This window comes from Salvelinus sp. IW2-2015, unplaced genomic scaffold, assembly GCF_002910315.2.
Source record: "Salvelinus sp. IW2-2015 unplaced genomic scaffold, ASM291031v2 Un_scaffold1463, whole genome shotgun sequence".
NCBI lineage: Eukaryota > Metazoa > Chordata > Actinopteri > Salmoniformes > Salmonidae > Salvelinus > Salvelinus sp. IW2-2015.
Window position 1 is genome coordinate 211232 of NW_019942924.1, and position 18365 is coordinate 229596.

The window sequence follows — 18365 nt, forward strand, 5'->3', positions numbered from 1 at the left end:
CGAGGACCAGGATGTCTTGCTCCCAGACAGGCTAAACACTTTTTGCCCGTTGAGGACAATACAGTGCCACTGACACGGCCCCCTACCAAAACCTGCGGCTCTCCTTCACTGCAGCCGAGGTGAGTAAACATTTAACGTGTTAACCCTCGCAAGGCTGCAGGCCCAGACGGCATTCCCAGCCGCGTCCTCAGAGCATGCGCAGACCAGCTGGCTGGTGTGTTTACGGACATATTCAATCAATCCTTATCCAGTCTGCTGTTCCCACATGCTTCAAGAGGCCACCATTGTTCCTGTTCCCAAGAAAGCTAAGGTAACCTGAGCTAAACGACTTCGCCCCGTAGCACTCACTTCCGTCATCATGAAGTGCTTTGAGAGACTAGTCAAGGACATATCACCTCCACCCTACCGGACACCCCGACCCCACTCCAATTTGCTTACCGACCCAATAGGTCCACAGACGACGCAATCGCAACCACACTGCACACTGCCCTAACCCATCTGGACAAGAGGAATACCCATGTGAGAATGCTGTTCATCGATTACAGCTCAGCATTTAACACCATAGTACCCTCCAAACTCGTCATCAAGCTCGAGACCCTGGGTCTCGACCCCGCCTGTGCAACTGGGTCCTGGACTTCCTGACGGGCCGCCCCAGGTGGTGAGGGTAGGTAACAACATCTCCACCCGCGCTGATCCTCAACACTGGGCCCCAACAGGGTGCGTTCTGAGCCCTCTCCTGTACTCCCTGTTCACCACGACTGCGTGGCCATGCACGCCTCCAACTCGATCATCAAGTTTGCGGATGACACTACAGTGGTAGGCTTGATCACCAACAACGACGAGACGGCCTACAGGGAGGAGGTGAGGGCCCTCGGAGTGTGGTGTCAGGAAAATAACCTCATACTCAACGTCAACAAAACAAAGGAGATTGAGTTGTGGATTCAGGAAACAGCAGAGGGAGCACCCCCTATCCACATCGACGGGTCAGTAGTGGAGAAGGTGGAAGTTTTTAAGTTCCTCGGTGTACACATCACGGACAAACTGAATTGGTCCACCCACACAGACAGCGTTGTGAAGGAAGGCGCAGCACGCCTCTTCAACCTCAGGAGGCTGAAGAAATTCGGCTTGTCACCCAAGCACTCAACAAACTTCTACAGATGCACAATGAGAGCATCCTGTCGGGCTGTATCACCGCCTGGTACGGAACTGCTCCGCCCACAACCGTAAGGCTCTCCAAGGGTAGTGAGGTCTGCAGAACGCATCACCAGGGCCAAACTACCTGCCTCCAGGACACCTACACACCCGATGTCACAGGAAGGCCATAAAGATCATCAAGGACAACAACCACCCAGCCACTGCCTGTTCACCGCTATCATCCAGAAGGCGAGGTCAGTACAGGTGCATCAAAGCAGGGACCGAGAGACTGAAAAACAGCTTCTATCTCAAGGCCATCAGACTGTTAACAGCCACCAACTAACATTTAGCGGCCGCTGCCAACATACTGACTCAACTCCAGCCACTTAAAAATGGGAATTGATGGAAATTATGTAAAAATGTACGCACTAGCCACTTTAAGCAATGCCACTTAATACTAATGTTTACATACCCTACATTACCCATCTCATATGTATATACTGTACTCTATATCATCTACTGCATCTTGCCATCTTTATGCAATACATGTACACTAGCCACTTTAAACTATGCCACTTTATGTTTACATACCCTACAGTACTCATCTCATATGTATATACCGTACTCTATACCATCTACTGCATCTGCCATGCCGTTCTGTACCACCACTCATACCATATATCTTTATGTACATATTCTTTATCCCTTCACACTTGTGTGTGTGTGTAAGGTAGTAGCGTGGATTGTTAGGTTAGATTACTGTTGGTTATTACTGCATTGTCGGAACTAGAAGCACAAGCATTTCGCTACACTCGCATTAACATCTTGCTACCATGTGTATGTGACTAATAAAATTTGATTTGATTGATTTGATTAATGAAGCAAAAACAGTTTAGACATTTTTGCAAATGTATTAAAAAGTTTATTAAAAAATCACATTTACATAAGTATTCAGACCCTTTACTCTGTACTTTGTTGAAGCACCTTTGGCAGCGATTACAGCCGAGTCTTCTTGGGTATGACGCTACAAGCTTGGCACACTTTATTTGGGGAGTTTCTCCCATTCGTCTCTGAGATCCTCTCAAGCTCTGTCAGGTTGGATGGGGAGCGTCGCTGCACAGCTATTTTCAGGTCTCTCCAGAGGTGTAAGACGGCATCTCAATAGTCTARAGTGGCTTCCACTCCTTGTCTCCTCTCCTCCCTCACCTACCTTGTCTACTCTCCTTCACGGCTCTGACAACACATACTAGGTAAAAGAGATACGGTCGATACCAACCAAGTCTTTGCTTTTACCTGTCCAGTCATTGCAGATGGAGGAGGAAAGGAGACAGGGAGAGGAAGCCACTTCAGAATATTGAGATGCACCCACAGAGAGAGAGGGTTGGTGTGCTATGAGAGTGTGTTAGTGGGTATCATTTATGAAATGTYCCAACAGGAATCTGTTCCAAAAACGTTGTAAATAACAAGGTTGTATAGCGGCAGAATAAAATACCGGGCAGGGAGTGGGCTAATTCATAAAGTTTTTAACTCACCACGTTTATTCCGTAAAATGTCTGTCCTCACTCTGGTAGCCTATGGACAAACATTAAGAATAAGCTACGTGGTGAGTTGGTGGCTATTCGGCAGCTAGTTAGCTAGGTGRATTGATCAGGCAACTTTGTATGYGTTGTTTATTGGCAACCTTGTACTTTACGAAGTTTTTGGAACAGATTCCTGTTGGAACGTTCCACAAATTATACCCACCCTATCTGAAACTCTAAAGTAGGGAGAGAGAGAGAGAGAGATCTTCCTGTTGTCTGGTCATTATATAACCTGGATGGAAGTATATATTCCACTATGATCAACAGAATATCACATCAACCTAGTAATATTCTACTGAAATCCTATAAATAAAAATAAATAGTACCTGTTTCGTTTTGACAYCTCCAGCACGTGTTGCTTTCTGAAATGTTTAAAAATAAAAGAGTTGAAACTGGAATTTTCCCGACAGACACACACGAAGTACATAGTAGATAGCACCAACACTGATCACAGATTGCGACATAATACATTGTCACTCAAAATATAGCACTGACAGTTAACATYTCAATGCCAATTATGTCTCATTGTTTAAAAAAGGTAAAATATATATTAGAAAACAAAGTAATTGAAACGTTATTATCTACATATAGTGTAATTAATTTAGTAACAATACAGTAATAAATACGTAGGTTTWGTGAAAGGGGAAACATMAATTTCTCAATCTGGTACTAGGCCTTGGGTTTCGTTGTGCATGTAGCAGCTAACATCGGTTGATGTAAACTCAATTGCAGTGGAACGTCCGTAACTACAATGCAACAATTTTCAGTTGGTGCGTTTACATATCAGCGGTTGTAACATTGTTACAGTACACCTAGCAGAAAATCACAACGTTGCAACAAATGGCCGACGCGCTACATTTAGCAGAATATATAGTTAGCTATACGGAATCTCTGCTATGTAGCTTAGCCTCGGGGCAATGGTAGTTAGGCTAGCCAAGTCATGTTTTTCAACAGTTAACGTTTAATAGCTCTGATCAACTTGAAAATAGACATTTAGGGCATCTGGTCTAACCTTGCATGCTGCTGACGGTGGTCATGTGTTGTGTTTGCGGGTGATGGTGGTGCGAGGTGGATCCTGCAATGTTGCTGTTTCCGCTGGAGGTTGTTGAGTTGCTGTTGGAACTGGGAGTCGCCATTGTTGTGTTCGATTCCAGCAGCGCTGAGGCAGAGCAGAGCAAACTTCGCCCTCTCTCTCTCTCCACACGGGACACTGCGCCAGCGAACGCAGCACAGCATACACGGCCACGTCTATGGATGGGCTATGGACGTCCCGGGCCCAGTCACGGAAGTCTGTGCGTAACAAGTTACGCCAGAAAGTGAAGGGGTTTCCATTGGGCTGGTATGGGACGCCAAGCTTCAACTTTGGGCACTGCACGTACTGTTGAAGCTACTGGAGCAACCATTTTTTAGGATTCTTTATTGAATGGGGGTAATGGAGACGTAAGGTTGGCCCAGCAGTAGAGGGGTTGTAAGTAGGCCAATGCGTGAGCAGAGGCGGACTTACCATCTGGAATTTCGGGGCAAATGTCAGATGGGCTGGCCCATTTGTAGCACCTAGGGCCTGTCTAACTAGGTTTTGTTGTGGTTGCAAAATCTAATCAAATCTATTGGTCACATACACATGTTTAGCAGATGTTATTGGTCACATACACATGTTTAGCAGATGTTATTGGTCATATACACGTGTTTAGCAGATGTTATTGGTCACATACACATGTTTAGCAGATGTTATTGGTCACATACACATGTTTAGCAGATGTTATTGCGGGTGTAGCGAAATGCTTGTGCTTCTAGCTCCCATAGTGCAATAATATCTAACAAGTGATATCTAACAGTTTCACAACATATATATATATATTTTTTTATTATTATAATTTTTTCCCCCCCTTTATTTAACCAGGTAGGCCAGTTGAGAACAAGTTCTCATTTACAACTGCGACCTGGCCAAGATAAAGCAAAGCAGTGCGACAAAAACAACAACACAGAGTTACACATAAACAAACATACAGTCAATAACACAATAGAAAAATCTATGTACAGTGTGTGCAAATATAGAACAGTAGAGGGATAAGGCAGTAAATAGGCCATAGCGGCGAAATAATTACAATTTAGCATTAACACTGGAGTGATAGATGTGCAGATGATGATGTGCAGGTAGAGATACTGGGCTGCAAAAGAGCAAGAGGATAAGTAACAATATGGGGATGAGGTAGTTTGGTGTGCTATTTACAGATTGGCTGTGTACAGGTACAATGATCAGTAAGCTGCTCTGACAGCTGATGCTTAAAGTTAAAGAGGGAGATATAAGACTCCAACTTCAGTGATTTTTGCAATTCGTTCCAGTCATTGGCAGCAGAGAACTGGAAGGAATGGCGGCCAAAGGAAGTGTTGGCTTTCGGGATGACCAGTGAAATATACCTGCTGGAGAGCGTGCTAATGTGAGTCTGGAAGGAGAGTTTACAGTCTAACCAGACACCTAGGTATTTGTAGTTGTCCACATATTCTAAGTCAGAACCATCCAGAGTAGTGATGCTTGTCGGGCGGGAGGGTGCGAGCAGCAATCGGTTGAAGAGCATGCACTTAGTTTTACTAGCATTTAAAAGCAGTTGGAGGCCACGGAAGGAGTGTTGTATGACGTTGAAGCTTGTTTGGAAGTTTGTTAGCACAGTGTCCAAAGAAGGGCCAGATGTATACAGAATGGTGTCGTCTGCATAGAGGTGGATCAGAGAATCACCAGCAGCAAGCGCAACATCATTGATATATACAGAGAAAAGAGTTGGCCCAAGAATTGAACCCTGTGGTACCCCCATAGAGACTGCCAGAGGTTTGGACAACAGGCCCTCCGATTTGACACACTGAACTCTGTCTGAGAAGTTGTTGGTGAACCAGGCGAGGCAGTCATTTGAGAAGCCAATGCTATTGAGTCTGCCGATAAGAATGCAGTGATTGACAGAGTCGAAAGCCTTGGCCAGGTCGATGCATACGGCTGCACAGTACTGTCTTTTATCGATGGCGGTTATGATATCGTTTAGGACCTTGAGCATGGCTGAGGTGAACCCATGACCAGCTCGGAAACCAGATTGCATAGCGGAGAAGGTACGGTGGGATTCGAAATGCAAATTAATTACTTAAAAATCATACAATGTAATTTTCTGGATTTTTGTTTTAGATTCCGTCTCTCACAGTTGAAGTGTACCTATGATAAAAATTACAGACCTCTACATGCTTTGTAAGTAGGAAAACCTGCAAAATCGGCAGTGTATCAAATACTTGTTCTCCCCACTGTATATAATTAGGCTGTTTGTATATTTAGATATACAGTAGGCCTATCTTAAATGTGTACTATTGTAGCGTCACCATCTTTATTGCAAAAATAAATACAAATACACACATAACTTTAAGCTATATATATTCATTTAACAGAGTTAATGAACTGTCCATTGTTCAGCACAGCAATTGATAAAACAGGACCATGTTTGAAAAACAAGTGGTTCTGAGTTTGTCAATATTACACAGGTAAGCGAAAGGTTCCAGAAGTCAGGAATGCAGACAGGCTCTATAGACCTCTATATGAGTGACTGTGTCCAACCCACCACCACCTGTTGTTATGTTGGGCACCTTCTGACCCCAAAAAAATATCTTTATAAAATATATTTATTTTTCATTGAATGTATTGTTAAAATAAAGGGTTAAGGAAATATAGGCAGGCACCACATTACTACAAGACAAAACAGCTCACTCCATCAAACCTGATGGTGTCGTAAGTATAAAAGCAAAGCTTGCTTTCATATAATGAAAACAAAAGCTTGAACAGGTAATGGAATGGGGTAATGTCTAAGTGTGGAAGAATAAAATACATGACCTTGTATGCCGTACAAATCACATTATTGTGGGAACTAACACCTCAAGTAATCTCCTCTTGGGCTCCCGAGTGGCACAGCTGTCTAAGGCACTGCATCTCAGTGCTAGAGGCATCACTACAGACCCTGGTTCGATCCCTGGCTGTATCACAACCAGTTGTGATTGGGAGTCCCATAGGGCGGTGCACAATTGGCCCAGCGCTGTCTGGGTTAGGGGAGGGTTTGGCCGCTGGTAGGCCGTCATTGTAAAATAAGAATTTGTTCTTAACTGACTTGTCTAGTCAAATAAAGAGTATGAATTAGGCTGTCTGAGAAGGTTTGCTTCCTAAGCAACCTGAATACACATTGTTTGAAGTACAATAGACCAACATAGCTACTGTAGTAGGTCAGAGCTTTCCTTTGAGATAGCTAGCATGTAATGTAATGCAGTTGAGTGGTAACAATGACATGTGTTGGGATTGACATCCATACAAGCATCACACTCTGATTTGTACCTCAACATAGTGTGAAATACACATAAATTGTCTAAATGTAGGCTAGTTTTGCTGGCGGTCAATGAGGAGACTCGCATTTCCATGGCAATTCCATTGTTTTGATCGAGTTCGATTGACCTCTTTACCGCATGTATAATCATGGACAGTTCAGTATTCTGTCAGACATTCTTCCATATCCCTTTAGAAACATCCTGTCCTCATACACAGAGACTGTACCAAAGGCGTCACTGTCCGTTGTGGGGGTTTGGGTCTCTCTATCACCCCCCAGTGTGAGTTAGTGCACTCCGAAGTCATCTCTGTGGTACTCGCCATCATCGTCTCATCCTGTCATGAAGCAGACCACACTCTTATGGGCCTGGAGGGTTGAGAGTAGCGCGTCGTAGTTTCAGACTAGGGAGATGGGATCTATAGAGCTGGGGTGGATAGGGAGATAGCTGGGGTGGATAGGGAGATGGGATCTATAGAGCTGAGGTGGATAGGGAGATTTTTTTCAATTAGTTAGATTTAGTCAATGGTTTTGTCAATGAGTCTATTAGAGTCACATTAGTGATATCCAATTTCTCGATGACTGTTATAACATGTGTTATGTAGGCCTCATTACTTGATTCATTGACAATGGTGACCTGATCTCCAGTTTGTCGTGCTCCAACAACAGTACTTCTTCCAGCCAGTGCAGCTGATATTGGACTGAATCCTCTATTGACAACAAACCTCTGCTCCAGCCCTGTAGGTGCGAAAACATAGGGAGAAAAACATTATTAAACAGGTGTCAAATACTTCAAATCACCTCTTATTCAGAGCTATAGGTTCTCCATAGTCAAGTTACAGGGAGTTGTCCAGTATAGAATAGTTGCAGGTGGTTTTCAGCTCATAAATTAAGAACAAGTACAAGAACAAGAAGTCTAGTCAAAATGCATTGCAGTTGTGCCTCCTTGTGTATATATGATATATATTATAGGCTGGTCTGCTACTTATGTAGTTTTGTATTATACAGTGTATATTATCTGTAAATAGTTCACTGAAGTTTTCTACTTGTTTTCTTTCTTGGATTACCTGCCATTTAGGGGCCTACCTTCTGCTGCCCTCATCTACCCTGCGGGGAAAGTGCACTACCTGTGCTATAAAGGACCAGACCTCCTGACTAACAGCAGACCTACCTGGTGGGTGGTTCAGATCATTGTCGTTGTGCGTCTTTAAAAAAGACCAATAGCCTGGTGGTATTGAACACTGGACTCCTCCCTCCCTAGTACGATGACATCATAGGCATCCAAAACGACAAATCGGTATTTGGATGGTTGGACTGAAATTATACACATAGATATCACCAGTGCTGGGACGTCCCCCTTGCTGATTCAGAATCAGTAGTGCTGTTGAGAACCGACCGCAGTAGGGTGTCTGCTAAGTTATAAAACTCATTGTTTCCCTAAACGTGGTGGACTTCAACTAGAGAGGACTCAAACTTTTTAATCACCGTTTCCGGAGCCCGCTCCGGCGCATCATGCATCTTGTTGAAGACATTGATAATGTCCCTGAGCTGAAGGATGAAGCGGGGTTGACTTTTTCCACGTCCCGCCTCTCCTGTGTATTCCGCAATAGGTGAAGACTGTTACTGTAGTATCATTTCCTTGTATGTTTAAAATTGAAGCCATAGTCTATATCGGCGTATTGAATGTCAGCGACTATTCCAAACGTAAACAGTGGTTGGATGCAGTTCCTCATTCCTGGTTTCATGATTTCATTGATCAAACTCCACTTGAGAAAGCCAGCTAACCTTGTAACATTTTGGACGCTGCCAGAACTCTTGCTTATTCTACCTACTTGTGTAAAGTAGAGTGAAGGTTGCCAGGATTTCTTCTTGTACTAGTTCTACTGTACATTGTTTCAATGTCCACTGAGACAGATACAATGTTTCTAAAATGCCTGCAGAGTTCTTACATGTCCAACTGGATTTTCACGAACATCCTATCTTCTTCTTGTTTTTCTTCTTCTTGTTTTTCTTCTTCTTGTTTTTCTTGTTCTTCGATGAGGTTTAATGGCGGTTGGCCATTATATGTTACCGCCATATATTAGATGCCAATCCTCCACTCATTAAAACCCACAACCCCATTCCACTACTTTAACCCTATCTGATCCTAACCCAGGCCAACGACCTGAGAGGACGAGACACTACCACTCAACACACCTTGTAACTCTTCTGAACTCAAATCTCGTACCCCCAAGTACTTCTCAGCAGCTGCCACCACAACATCTATTTTCTGTGACTTACGTTCTATCTCTGCGATACAGTTGATAACTGTTGCTATGAACGCTCAGAAGCCAACCTTACTGAAGAAGCGTACAGTATATCACTTTGGCCTATCCTTACTACTAACTGGGCTCCTCTCAGGATCCTTCATCCTTGATCCATCCTCCTCTACCTTCTTCACTGCCTCATCATACAACACCTTGGGTACTTCTCTGACCCTGGCCACCTCAACCTGCCTTTTCTTCAACGGATACCGCCGATCCCCAGCAACATGTGCACCCCGACAGTTGACACACACAACTTCTTCCACCAAAACGACAGATCCCTCTGTCCCATGCCCTCCTGCACACTTCCCACATCTTGGAATTTCCCTCCTACACACTGCTGCGACCTGGCCATAAACGTGGCACCTGAAACGCAGTGGGTTCGGCACAAAAGCTGTAACAGGATAACTCATATATCCTAACATGACTTTGTCGGGTAAAGACTCTGATTCAAAACTCAAAAGAACAGACTGTGTTGCCTCTTTTTCACCTCGCTCCTCGCCGGGTCTGCGTCGCACCAATCGGCGGGCGTCACAAACACAAGGAATTTTCAACTTTAATTGCTCCGCCTCCACACTTAATGCTACCCCAGAAATCACTCCCTTCAATGGCGACCAATTTCTAAGAGCAAAGCCAGACACAGATCATGGCCCAAGTTACGTCGCACGGAGTGCCCGTTCCCTCTGATCTGAAGAAACACAAACAAACATCATAAGTCCACTTTGGGTTACCTTCACCGACTCAACAGAACCTACCATCTTTTCCACCCAACCTGATACCACATATGGATCAGCCAAAAGGCCTGGATCCACTTTCTTCAAAAATCTCACTCCCACTGGACCAAACTCATCGTTATCATAACCATGTCCAACAATGCAAGGCTCAGACTCCGAGCCGCTCACTACACCTTCCACCACTTAAATCTCCATCATTCAATGCCATTTCACCTCCAGAACTCGGTCTGGCGCACAGCTCACACCCATTTCACCTCCAGAACTCGGTCTGGCGCACAGCTCACATCCATTTCACCTCCAGAACTCGGTCTGGCGCACAGCTCACACCCATTTCACCTCCAGAACTCGGTCTGGCGCACAGCTCACATCCATTTCACCTCMAGAACTCGGTCTGGCGCACAGCTCACACCCATTTCACCTCCAGAACTCGGTCTGGCGCACAGCTCACATCCATTTCACCTCCAGAACTCGGTCTGGCGCACAGCTCACACTGTTTGTACTTGACCCCAGTGTTCTTCGACACACCACCCCTCTCTCTTCTGCCATCTTCAACAGGCTCAACCTCTGCCGCCCTCACTCTCTTCAACCTCTTCTTAATCCTAATTTTCCTCCTCCATTACTCCCTCTAATATCCACCTTTCCATATCCCTGTCCCTCTTCTCCTGGCTTTTGCTAGTGGCCCAGTGTCATGCTGAAGTAACTCCATCTCATAATTAAGCAAAAAAGCCAGAGGAGGTGGGTATATGGCCAATATACCACGGCTAAGGGCTGTTCTTAGGCACGGCCCTTAACCGTGGTATATTAGCCATATACCACAAACTCCTGAGGTGCCTTATTGCTATTATAAACTGGTTACCAATGTAATTAGAGCAGTAAAAATAAATGTTTTGTCATACCCTTGGTATACGGTCTGATATACCATGGCTGTCAGCCAATCAGCATTCGGTGCTCGAACCACCCAGTTTATAATCAGAATTAGATCATGGCTGGTAAACAAAGAGAAATGTCCCTCCTGAGCTGCACTCAGTAAAAACGTTCCAAGTCCTATCTACGCTGCGACAGCACAGTAGGCATATCAAATAGGGTGTTGTGGTCGCATGGCAGGTTACAGATGAGTAGCATTCTAACACCACCAAATGCACAGGAGTGTTGTGGAATATTGAACACCAGAGCCATCTAGATAAATCTAGGAGGTGGCTCTATTACTCATCAAAAGAATGTGAAGTAAAAAGTAGGCCTGTTTTTTCACAGTATTGACACTAGAGGGTAGTGAATAGTCATACTAGAACTCACTGGCTATTGAACAATGTCGGCTAGGAGGGCTCCTGTTGCTATAAAACAACAACAATATGGATCAATATTTTCTGACAATATACAGAATATGATTCTACTTTGTATTTACTATGACATATACAGTGTTTTTGAAGCCAACAGGTTGGTTCATGTTGAATTAACAGCATAGGCAACAATTCAGGGGTTACATTTTAAGAATTCATACCAGTGTTTGTTTATTGTTGGCCATCAGATAATAGTGTGTCTAAGAGTCGGATAACGGACTGAACTACCCTGTTTAGCAGTGCTTTTTTAAGACTACTTGACCTTGAGAAGACTTGACATTAACTCATAAGACTAGAGATTTTACCGTTTCATTAAAGATGAGCTTTAAAAAAAAAAAAAAGAGTATGATGCCAATCTATTGCAATCAATGTCTTTCTTTTTTCATGCCTTGCGAATAGCACCGATCACGCCCTCCAACCGTCCTGTCAAGACTGTGACCTGCTGAGGGAACAGTTTGAGGAGGAGCAGGAGGCCAAGGCAGAGCTGCAGCGCCACGTGCCCAAGAACTGTAAGCATCGACACTGGAAACGAGAAGCAGGTACAGGGAGTGAACATTTAATAACCAAGGACAGGAACAGAATACGGACAGCGTCTGGACAGAGGAAACAGAAATGGCAATAGTGCTGACACTGGGATGAAACAGAGGAAACAGACAGATATAGGGAAGGCAATCAAAATGTGAAGGAGTCCAGGTGAGTCCAATGAGCGCTGATGAGCATAATGATGATGACAAGTGTGCGTAATGAAAGGCAACCTGGCGCCCTCGAGCGCCAGAGAGGGAGAGCGGGAGCAGGCGTGACAAGGCCATTGGAGAGGTGGCTCAGTGGACGCCTGTGAGAGAGTGGGGCTGCAGCACTCCCAGGTTAGTGTTGTTTCAGGCTGCTTCTTGACCCAATACCTGTATGAACATTTACTTATGTCAATTACAGTTGAGGAAATTCAGGAAAAACTTATTCTCAAGTTGAATAACTTGTGTTTCAGAATATCAACCTGATGAGCACAAAGAAGAAGCTGAATGCTGACCTCAACTGACCCAACCTCAACCGACCCAATTTCAACCGACCCAATTTCAACCGACCCAATTTCAACCGACCCAACTCCAGGCTGAGGGGGAGGCCAACAATCTAGAGGAGAAAGCTAAGAAGGCCACAACGGACGTGAGTGACAACCAGAGGTTTCTCTGAGTACACTGTGAACTACTGTCATAGTCATCCCTCTTTGAATCCTGTATGTCCTGCTTCTCTGTGTGCTAGTGCAGGCGGCCATGATGGCTGAGGAGCTGAAGAAGGAGCAGGGCACCAGCGCTCACCTGGAGAGGATAAAGAAGAACCTGGAGGTCACAGTCAAGGACCTGCAGCACCGCCGGGATGAGGCTGAGAACCTGGAGGTCACAGTCAAGGACCTGCAGCACCGCGGGAGAGGGCTGAGAACCTGGAGGTCACAGTCAAGGACCTGCAGCACCGCCGGGATGAGGCTGAGAACCTGGAGGTCACAGTCAAGGACCTCAGCACCGCCGGGATGAGGCTGAGAACCTGGAGGTCACAGTCAAGACCTGCAGCACCGCCGGGATGAGGCTGAGAACCTGAGAGGTCACAGTCAAGGACCTGCAGCACCGCCGGGAGAGGCTGAGAACCTGGAGGTCACAGTCAAGGACCTGCAGCACCGCCGGGATGAGGCTGAGAACCTGGAGGTCACAGTCAAGGACCTGCAGCACCGCCGGGATGAGCTGAGAACCTGGAGGTCACAGTCAAGGACCTGCAGCACCGCCGGGATGAGGCTGAGAACCTGGAGGTCACAGTCAAGGACCTGCAGCACCGCCGGGATGAGGCTGAGAACCTGGAGGTCACAGTCAAGGACCTGCAGCACCGCCGGGAGAGGCTGAGAACCTGGAGGTCACAGTCAAGGACCTGCAGCACCGCCGGGATGAGGCTGAGAACCTGGAGGTCACAGTCAAGGACCTGCAGCACCGCCGGGATGAGGCTGAGAACCTGGAGGTCACAGTCAAGGACCTGCAGCACCGCCGGGATGAGGCTGAGAACCTGGAGGTCACAGTCAAGGACCTGCAGCACGCCTGGATGAGGCTGAGACCTGGAGGTCACAGTCAAGACCTGCAGCACCGCCGGGATGAGGCTGAGAACCTGGAGGTCACAGTCAAGGACCTGCAGCACCGCCGGGATGAGGCTGAGAACCTGGAGGTCACAGTCAAGGACCTGCAGCACCGCTGGGATGAGGCTGAGAACCTGGAGGTCACAGTCAAGACCTGCAGCACCGTCGGGATGAGGCTGAGAACCTGGAGGTCACAGTCAAGGACCTGCAGCACCGCCGGGAATGAGGCTGAGAACCTTGGCCATGAAAGATCTACCTACAACTACTACTACTACTTACTACTACAAACTACTACTACTACAACTTACTACTACTATGATGACTACTTACAACTACTACTTACTACTACGACTACTACTATGACTACTACTACAACTACTACTACTACACTACTACTACTACTACTACTACTAACTACTAACTACTTACCACCACTACTACTACTATGACTACTACAAACCTACTACTACTATGACTACTACTACAGCTGCTACTACTACTACTACGACTACTACTATGACTACTACTACAACTACTACTACGACTCCTACTACCGCTACATACATACTACTACTACTACTACTACTCTACTACTACTACCACTACTACTACTTACTACTAACTACCTACTACTACTACTATGACTACTACACTACTACTACTACAACTACTACAACTACTGACTACTACTATGACTACTACTACACTACTACTACTACTCTACTACTACTACTACTATGATGACTAACTACAATACACTACGGATGACTACTACTACTACTACTACTACTACTACTACTACTACTACTACTACTACTACTACTACTACAACTACTACTACTATGACTACTACAACTACTACTACTATGACAACTACAGCTACTACTACTACTACTACGACTACTACTATGACTACTACTACAACTACTACTACTACTACTACTACTATGACTACTACTACAGCTACTACTACTATGACTACTACTACTGCTATGACTACATGTTTTACTGTACCTCTAACAGTAGTTTAATAATGATGATGATGATGTGGGGTAGGAGGATGAAGATGACATGCTAATAATGTCAATATTTTCCAGGCAGAGGAGGACAACAGGAATGTGGTTAAGTTGCAGCTGAAAGTAAAGGCCTACAAACGCCAGGCCCGAGGAAGCTGTTTTGAAAACATGTTCTCTGTCATCTCTAACACAACTCTAAATGGCTGCATATTGTGTAGACATGATGTGAAGCTTGTTAACGCTGAACCTCTCCACAGGAGAAGCAGGCTAACACTCACCTGACCACGTGGTGGAAGGTGCAACATGAGCTGGAGGAGGAGGCAGCCGAGAGGGCGGACATCGCTGAGTCTCAGGTCAACGAGATGAGAGCCAAGAGAAAAGACATGGGCTCAGAGGTATGTTGGAATTTATACCTGTATAGGAAACGCTGTTCATTAATGCCACAGTATTCATAGGTAGTGAAATTATATCAAACCTTTCTTTCTCCAAACAGAGCTACGAGTGAAGACAAGAGAAGATATGCCTCAGAAGAATCCTAAAATATGAGTTCTGTATGAGTTATGTACGCATGCTTGGCTTCGTTAATGTGCTGTATTGTCAGACTCATATGATAATACTTTATGTATAGGCCATAATACCCTTTGGGAAAATGTTGCATTTCTACCCGAAGTATATTGGCTCTACCTTGTGGTGCATTACCACTGTGTAAACTATCTGGCCTCGATTCACTTTTCACTTCAAGATCTAAGATTATTATATGTTTATATGTTTAATACGTAGTCTACCAGCCTACCAGGATTTGTGAAATCTGCACCAAGTTTAATTGCTAAATACATTGTTGTACAAATGACTAAATGTAGGCCTATCTACATTGTTTAGGCTACCTTTGTTGAATATGACAACAAATCATTTATTGATGTGGACGCTTTTCAATAGTTTACATTTTACCCAACACCACAGTATTTTACAAGGTCGGGTTGTCAAACATTCATGTCTTGTGGTTTCAGTTGACAAAGGGTCCATTTTATTTCAAGACAGCGTTGGTAAAAGTTGATAATTGATGATTAATGCTGCATTCATAACCAAGTGTGAAGTTGTAAATACCAGTTGCATTCACATGCTTGGAACTTGTTGGGAAACTCAGATTGGCTATTTGCCAACAAACAAAAAACATATTAATAGATTGTTTTTTATAAATAATGTTTTGTTGTTGCATTTAAATGCTGTTATCCAGGTCATTAACCTTTATTTAACCAGGCAAGTCAGTCAAGAACAAATTCTTATTTACAATGACGGCCTACCGGGGAACAGTGGGTTAACTGCCTTGTTCAGGGGCAGAACAACAGAATTGTACCTGCCCAACGCTCTAACCACTAGGTTACCTGCCGCCCCGAATTAAAGGTACCTTCATAGAAAATGACTCAAGAAAAAGTGAAAGTCACCCAGTAAAATTCTACTTGATATTTGGTTTTAAATATACTTAAATACTTAAATTCTAAAAGTATTTGGTTTTAAATATACTTAAGTATCAAAAGTAAAAGTATGAATAATAAAAAAATCCTTATATTAAGCAAACCAGACGGCACAATTGTATTTTATTTTTATATTTACGGATAGCTAGGGTCACACACCAACACTCAGACTTAATTTACAAACAAAGCATTTGTGTTTAGTGAGTCCGCCAGATCAGAAGCAGTAGGGATGACCAGGGATGTTCTCTTGATAAGTGTGTGAATTGGACAGTACTTTTGGGTGTCAGGGAAAATGTATGGAGTAAAAAGGGTGAAAGGGTGAAATACCACAGTTTGCCATCACAGCAGCAAGATTTGTGACCTGTTGCCACAAGAGAGGGGCAAACAGTGAAGAACAAACACCATTGTAAATACAACCCATATTTATGTTAATTTATTTTCCCTTTTTTACTATAACCATTTGCACATCGTTACAACACTGTATATATACATAATATGACATCGAAATGTATTTATTCTTTTGGAACTTCTGTGAATGTAATGTTTACTGTTCATTGTTATTGTTTATTTAACTTTTGTATATTATCTACCTCACTTGCTTTGGCAATGTTAACATATGTTTCCCATGCCAATAAAGCGCCTTGAATTGAATTGACAGAAAAGGAAGCGAGACATCCCACTCGCAAGTTTTTTCTGGTTCATATTCAGTCAATGAACTACGCAGACCAGACCCAGCTGCTCTTGCACTGATGTCTATGGGAGACCCACCCATTTAAGTAGATCAGAAACCGTCACGATGTTTTTTAATGGTCCACGGCCTGGGTAAGACATCTTTACTTATCCACCATCTTTGATATCTCACGTGCAAAAACACAAACGCGAGTACCGGGTTATGTCTTATAAAAGCGCAATGGGAATTGAAGGAGCGCAGAGTTGACTGTGGCTTTCGCGAAAGGGAGTTCACACAAGTAGAGAATCTCCCGTAGGTACACACACTCAGAGAACATCTGCGCAGAGTTAAGGATTCTATTGCCTAATGTTGGATTGTTGCCATTGATGCGCTAACTAATCAACATTACAAGTACACAATAAATTATACTCTGAAAGAACTAAGTGATTCTCGAGGAGAGGGCTCAGTCTGTGTGAATCTAGGAGCGGACCCGACGTTTTCCCAGAGAAGATAACGATGTCTGGCTCTTATTGCAAAAGTTTATACTCCTTCAGCGGGGACCAACATCAGCAGGGTTTGACTTTCGAAGTGGGAGAAATCATAAGGATAGTTCATCCGTTGCCTGGCGGCTGGTGGGAAGGAGAGCTGGATGGAGTCAGGGGGTGGTTCCCATCAAGTTATGTTCAAGTCTTAGAGGTAAGTCTGAATGTCCACTCTCAGCAGGGCTGGATTCCCGAACGTGAACGTAAGGCACTGAGGACTCCATGACTGCTCATTCCTGACACATTCCACTGGAATTCTCAGATCCCCTGCCTGCGCGCCTGTGTCTGTCTGTATGAGTAAGCATGGCAGATCACTGAGGAAACACGCTACTCTGTCACAGCAGGGTCAGGCGCACACTGGTGTGGTATGCAGGTGAACACTGTAGGTCGTCATTGTAAATAAGAATTTGTTCTTAACTGACTTGCCTAGTTGAATAAAAAATGAAAAAATAAAATCACAGGGTTCACAGGAGAGCACGAGAATCATTGGCAAAGGACAGTGTCTTGAATCAGGTTTTTAGCCAAGAGCAACATCTTTCATCGTTCAATCACCCACATGGGTATATGCTCTTAAAAACCAATGAGGAGATGGGAGAGGCGGGACCTGCAGCACCTCACGCTTCACAAATAAAACCAAGTTTTATTTTAGTGTCTGGCTATGCAGATGCATGCGTGCAGTGTGCAGTGCAATGATTGAATAACATGTATGTGTAAATGTGTTTTGCTATGCTCGGGATGCGACGCAAGTGGTGTGGTCAGCATATAAGATCACCATGCTCAATGCCAAGCGTCGGCTGGAGTGGTGTGAAGCTCGCCGCCATTGGACTCTGGAGCAGTGGAAACATGTTCTCTGGAGTGATGAATCGTGCTTCATCATCTGGCAGTCCAACGGACAAATCTGGGTTTGGCGGATGCCAGGAGAAGGCTACCTGCCTGAATGCCTAGTGCCAACTGTAAAGTTTGGTGGAGGAGGAATAATGGTCTGGGGCTGTTTTTCATGGTTCGGGCTAGGACCCCTTAGATCCAAGGGAAATCTTAACGCCACAGCATACAATGACATTCTAGACGATTCTGTGCTTCCAACTTTGTGGGAACAGTTTTGGGAAGGCCCTTTCCTGTTTAAGCATGTC

At 44.5% G+C, this 18365-nt stretch overlaps 1 protein-coding gene, 1 long non-coding RNA gene and 1 pseudogene across 2 annotated transcripts in view; 1 reads left to right on the forward strand and 2 right to left on the reverse strand.

Moving 5' to 3' along the window:
• Window positions 1-4001, reverse strand: part of LOC112070936 (dual specificity mitogen-activated protein kinase kinase 4) — a 30870-nt gene extending 26869 nt beyond the window's left edge. Inside the window, exons 1-2 of the mRNA XM_024138394.2 lie at window positions 3727-4001; window positions 3041-3076 (exon numbers count right to left, since the gene is read on the reverse strand). Of these exons, the coding sequence (XP_023994162.1) occupies window positions 3041-3076; window positions 3727-3850 (160 nt within the window). The 5' untranslated portion in view covers window positions 3851-4001. The remainder of the gene's footprint in view (window positions 1-3040; window positions 3077-3726) is intronic.
• Window positions 4002-8261: 4260 nt separating this feature from the next.
• On the reverse strand, window positions 8262-9139 carry LOC112070938 (manganese-dependent ADP-ribose/CDP-alcohol diphosphatase-like; annotated as a pseudogene).
• Window positions 9140-14308: 5169 nt separating this feature from the next.
• LOC139024401 (uncharacterized) lies at window positions 14309-16147 on the forward strand. The gene is made up of 2 exons (XR_011475694.1): window positions 14309-14946; window positions 15045-16147. It is a non-coding gene; the product is annotated as an uncharacterized lncRNA (long non-coding RNA).
• The last annotated feature ends 2218 nt before the right edge of the window (window positions 16148-18365 follow it).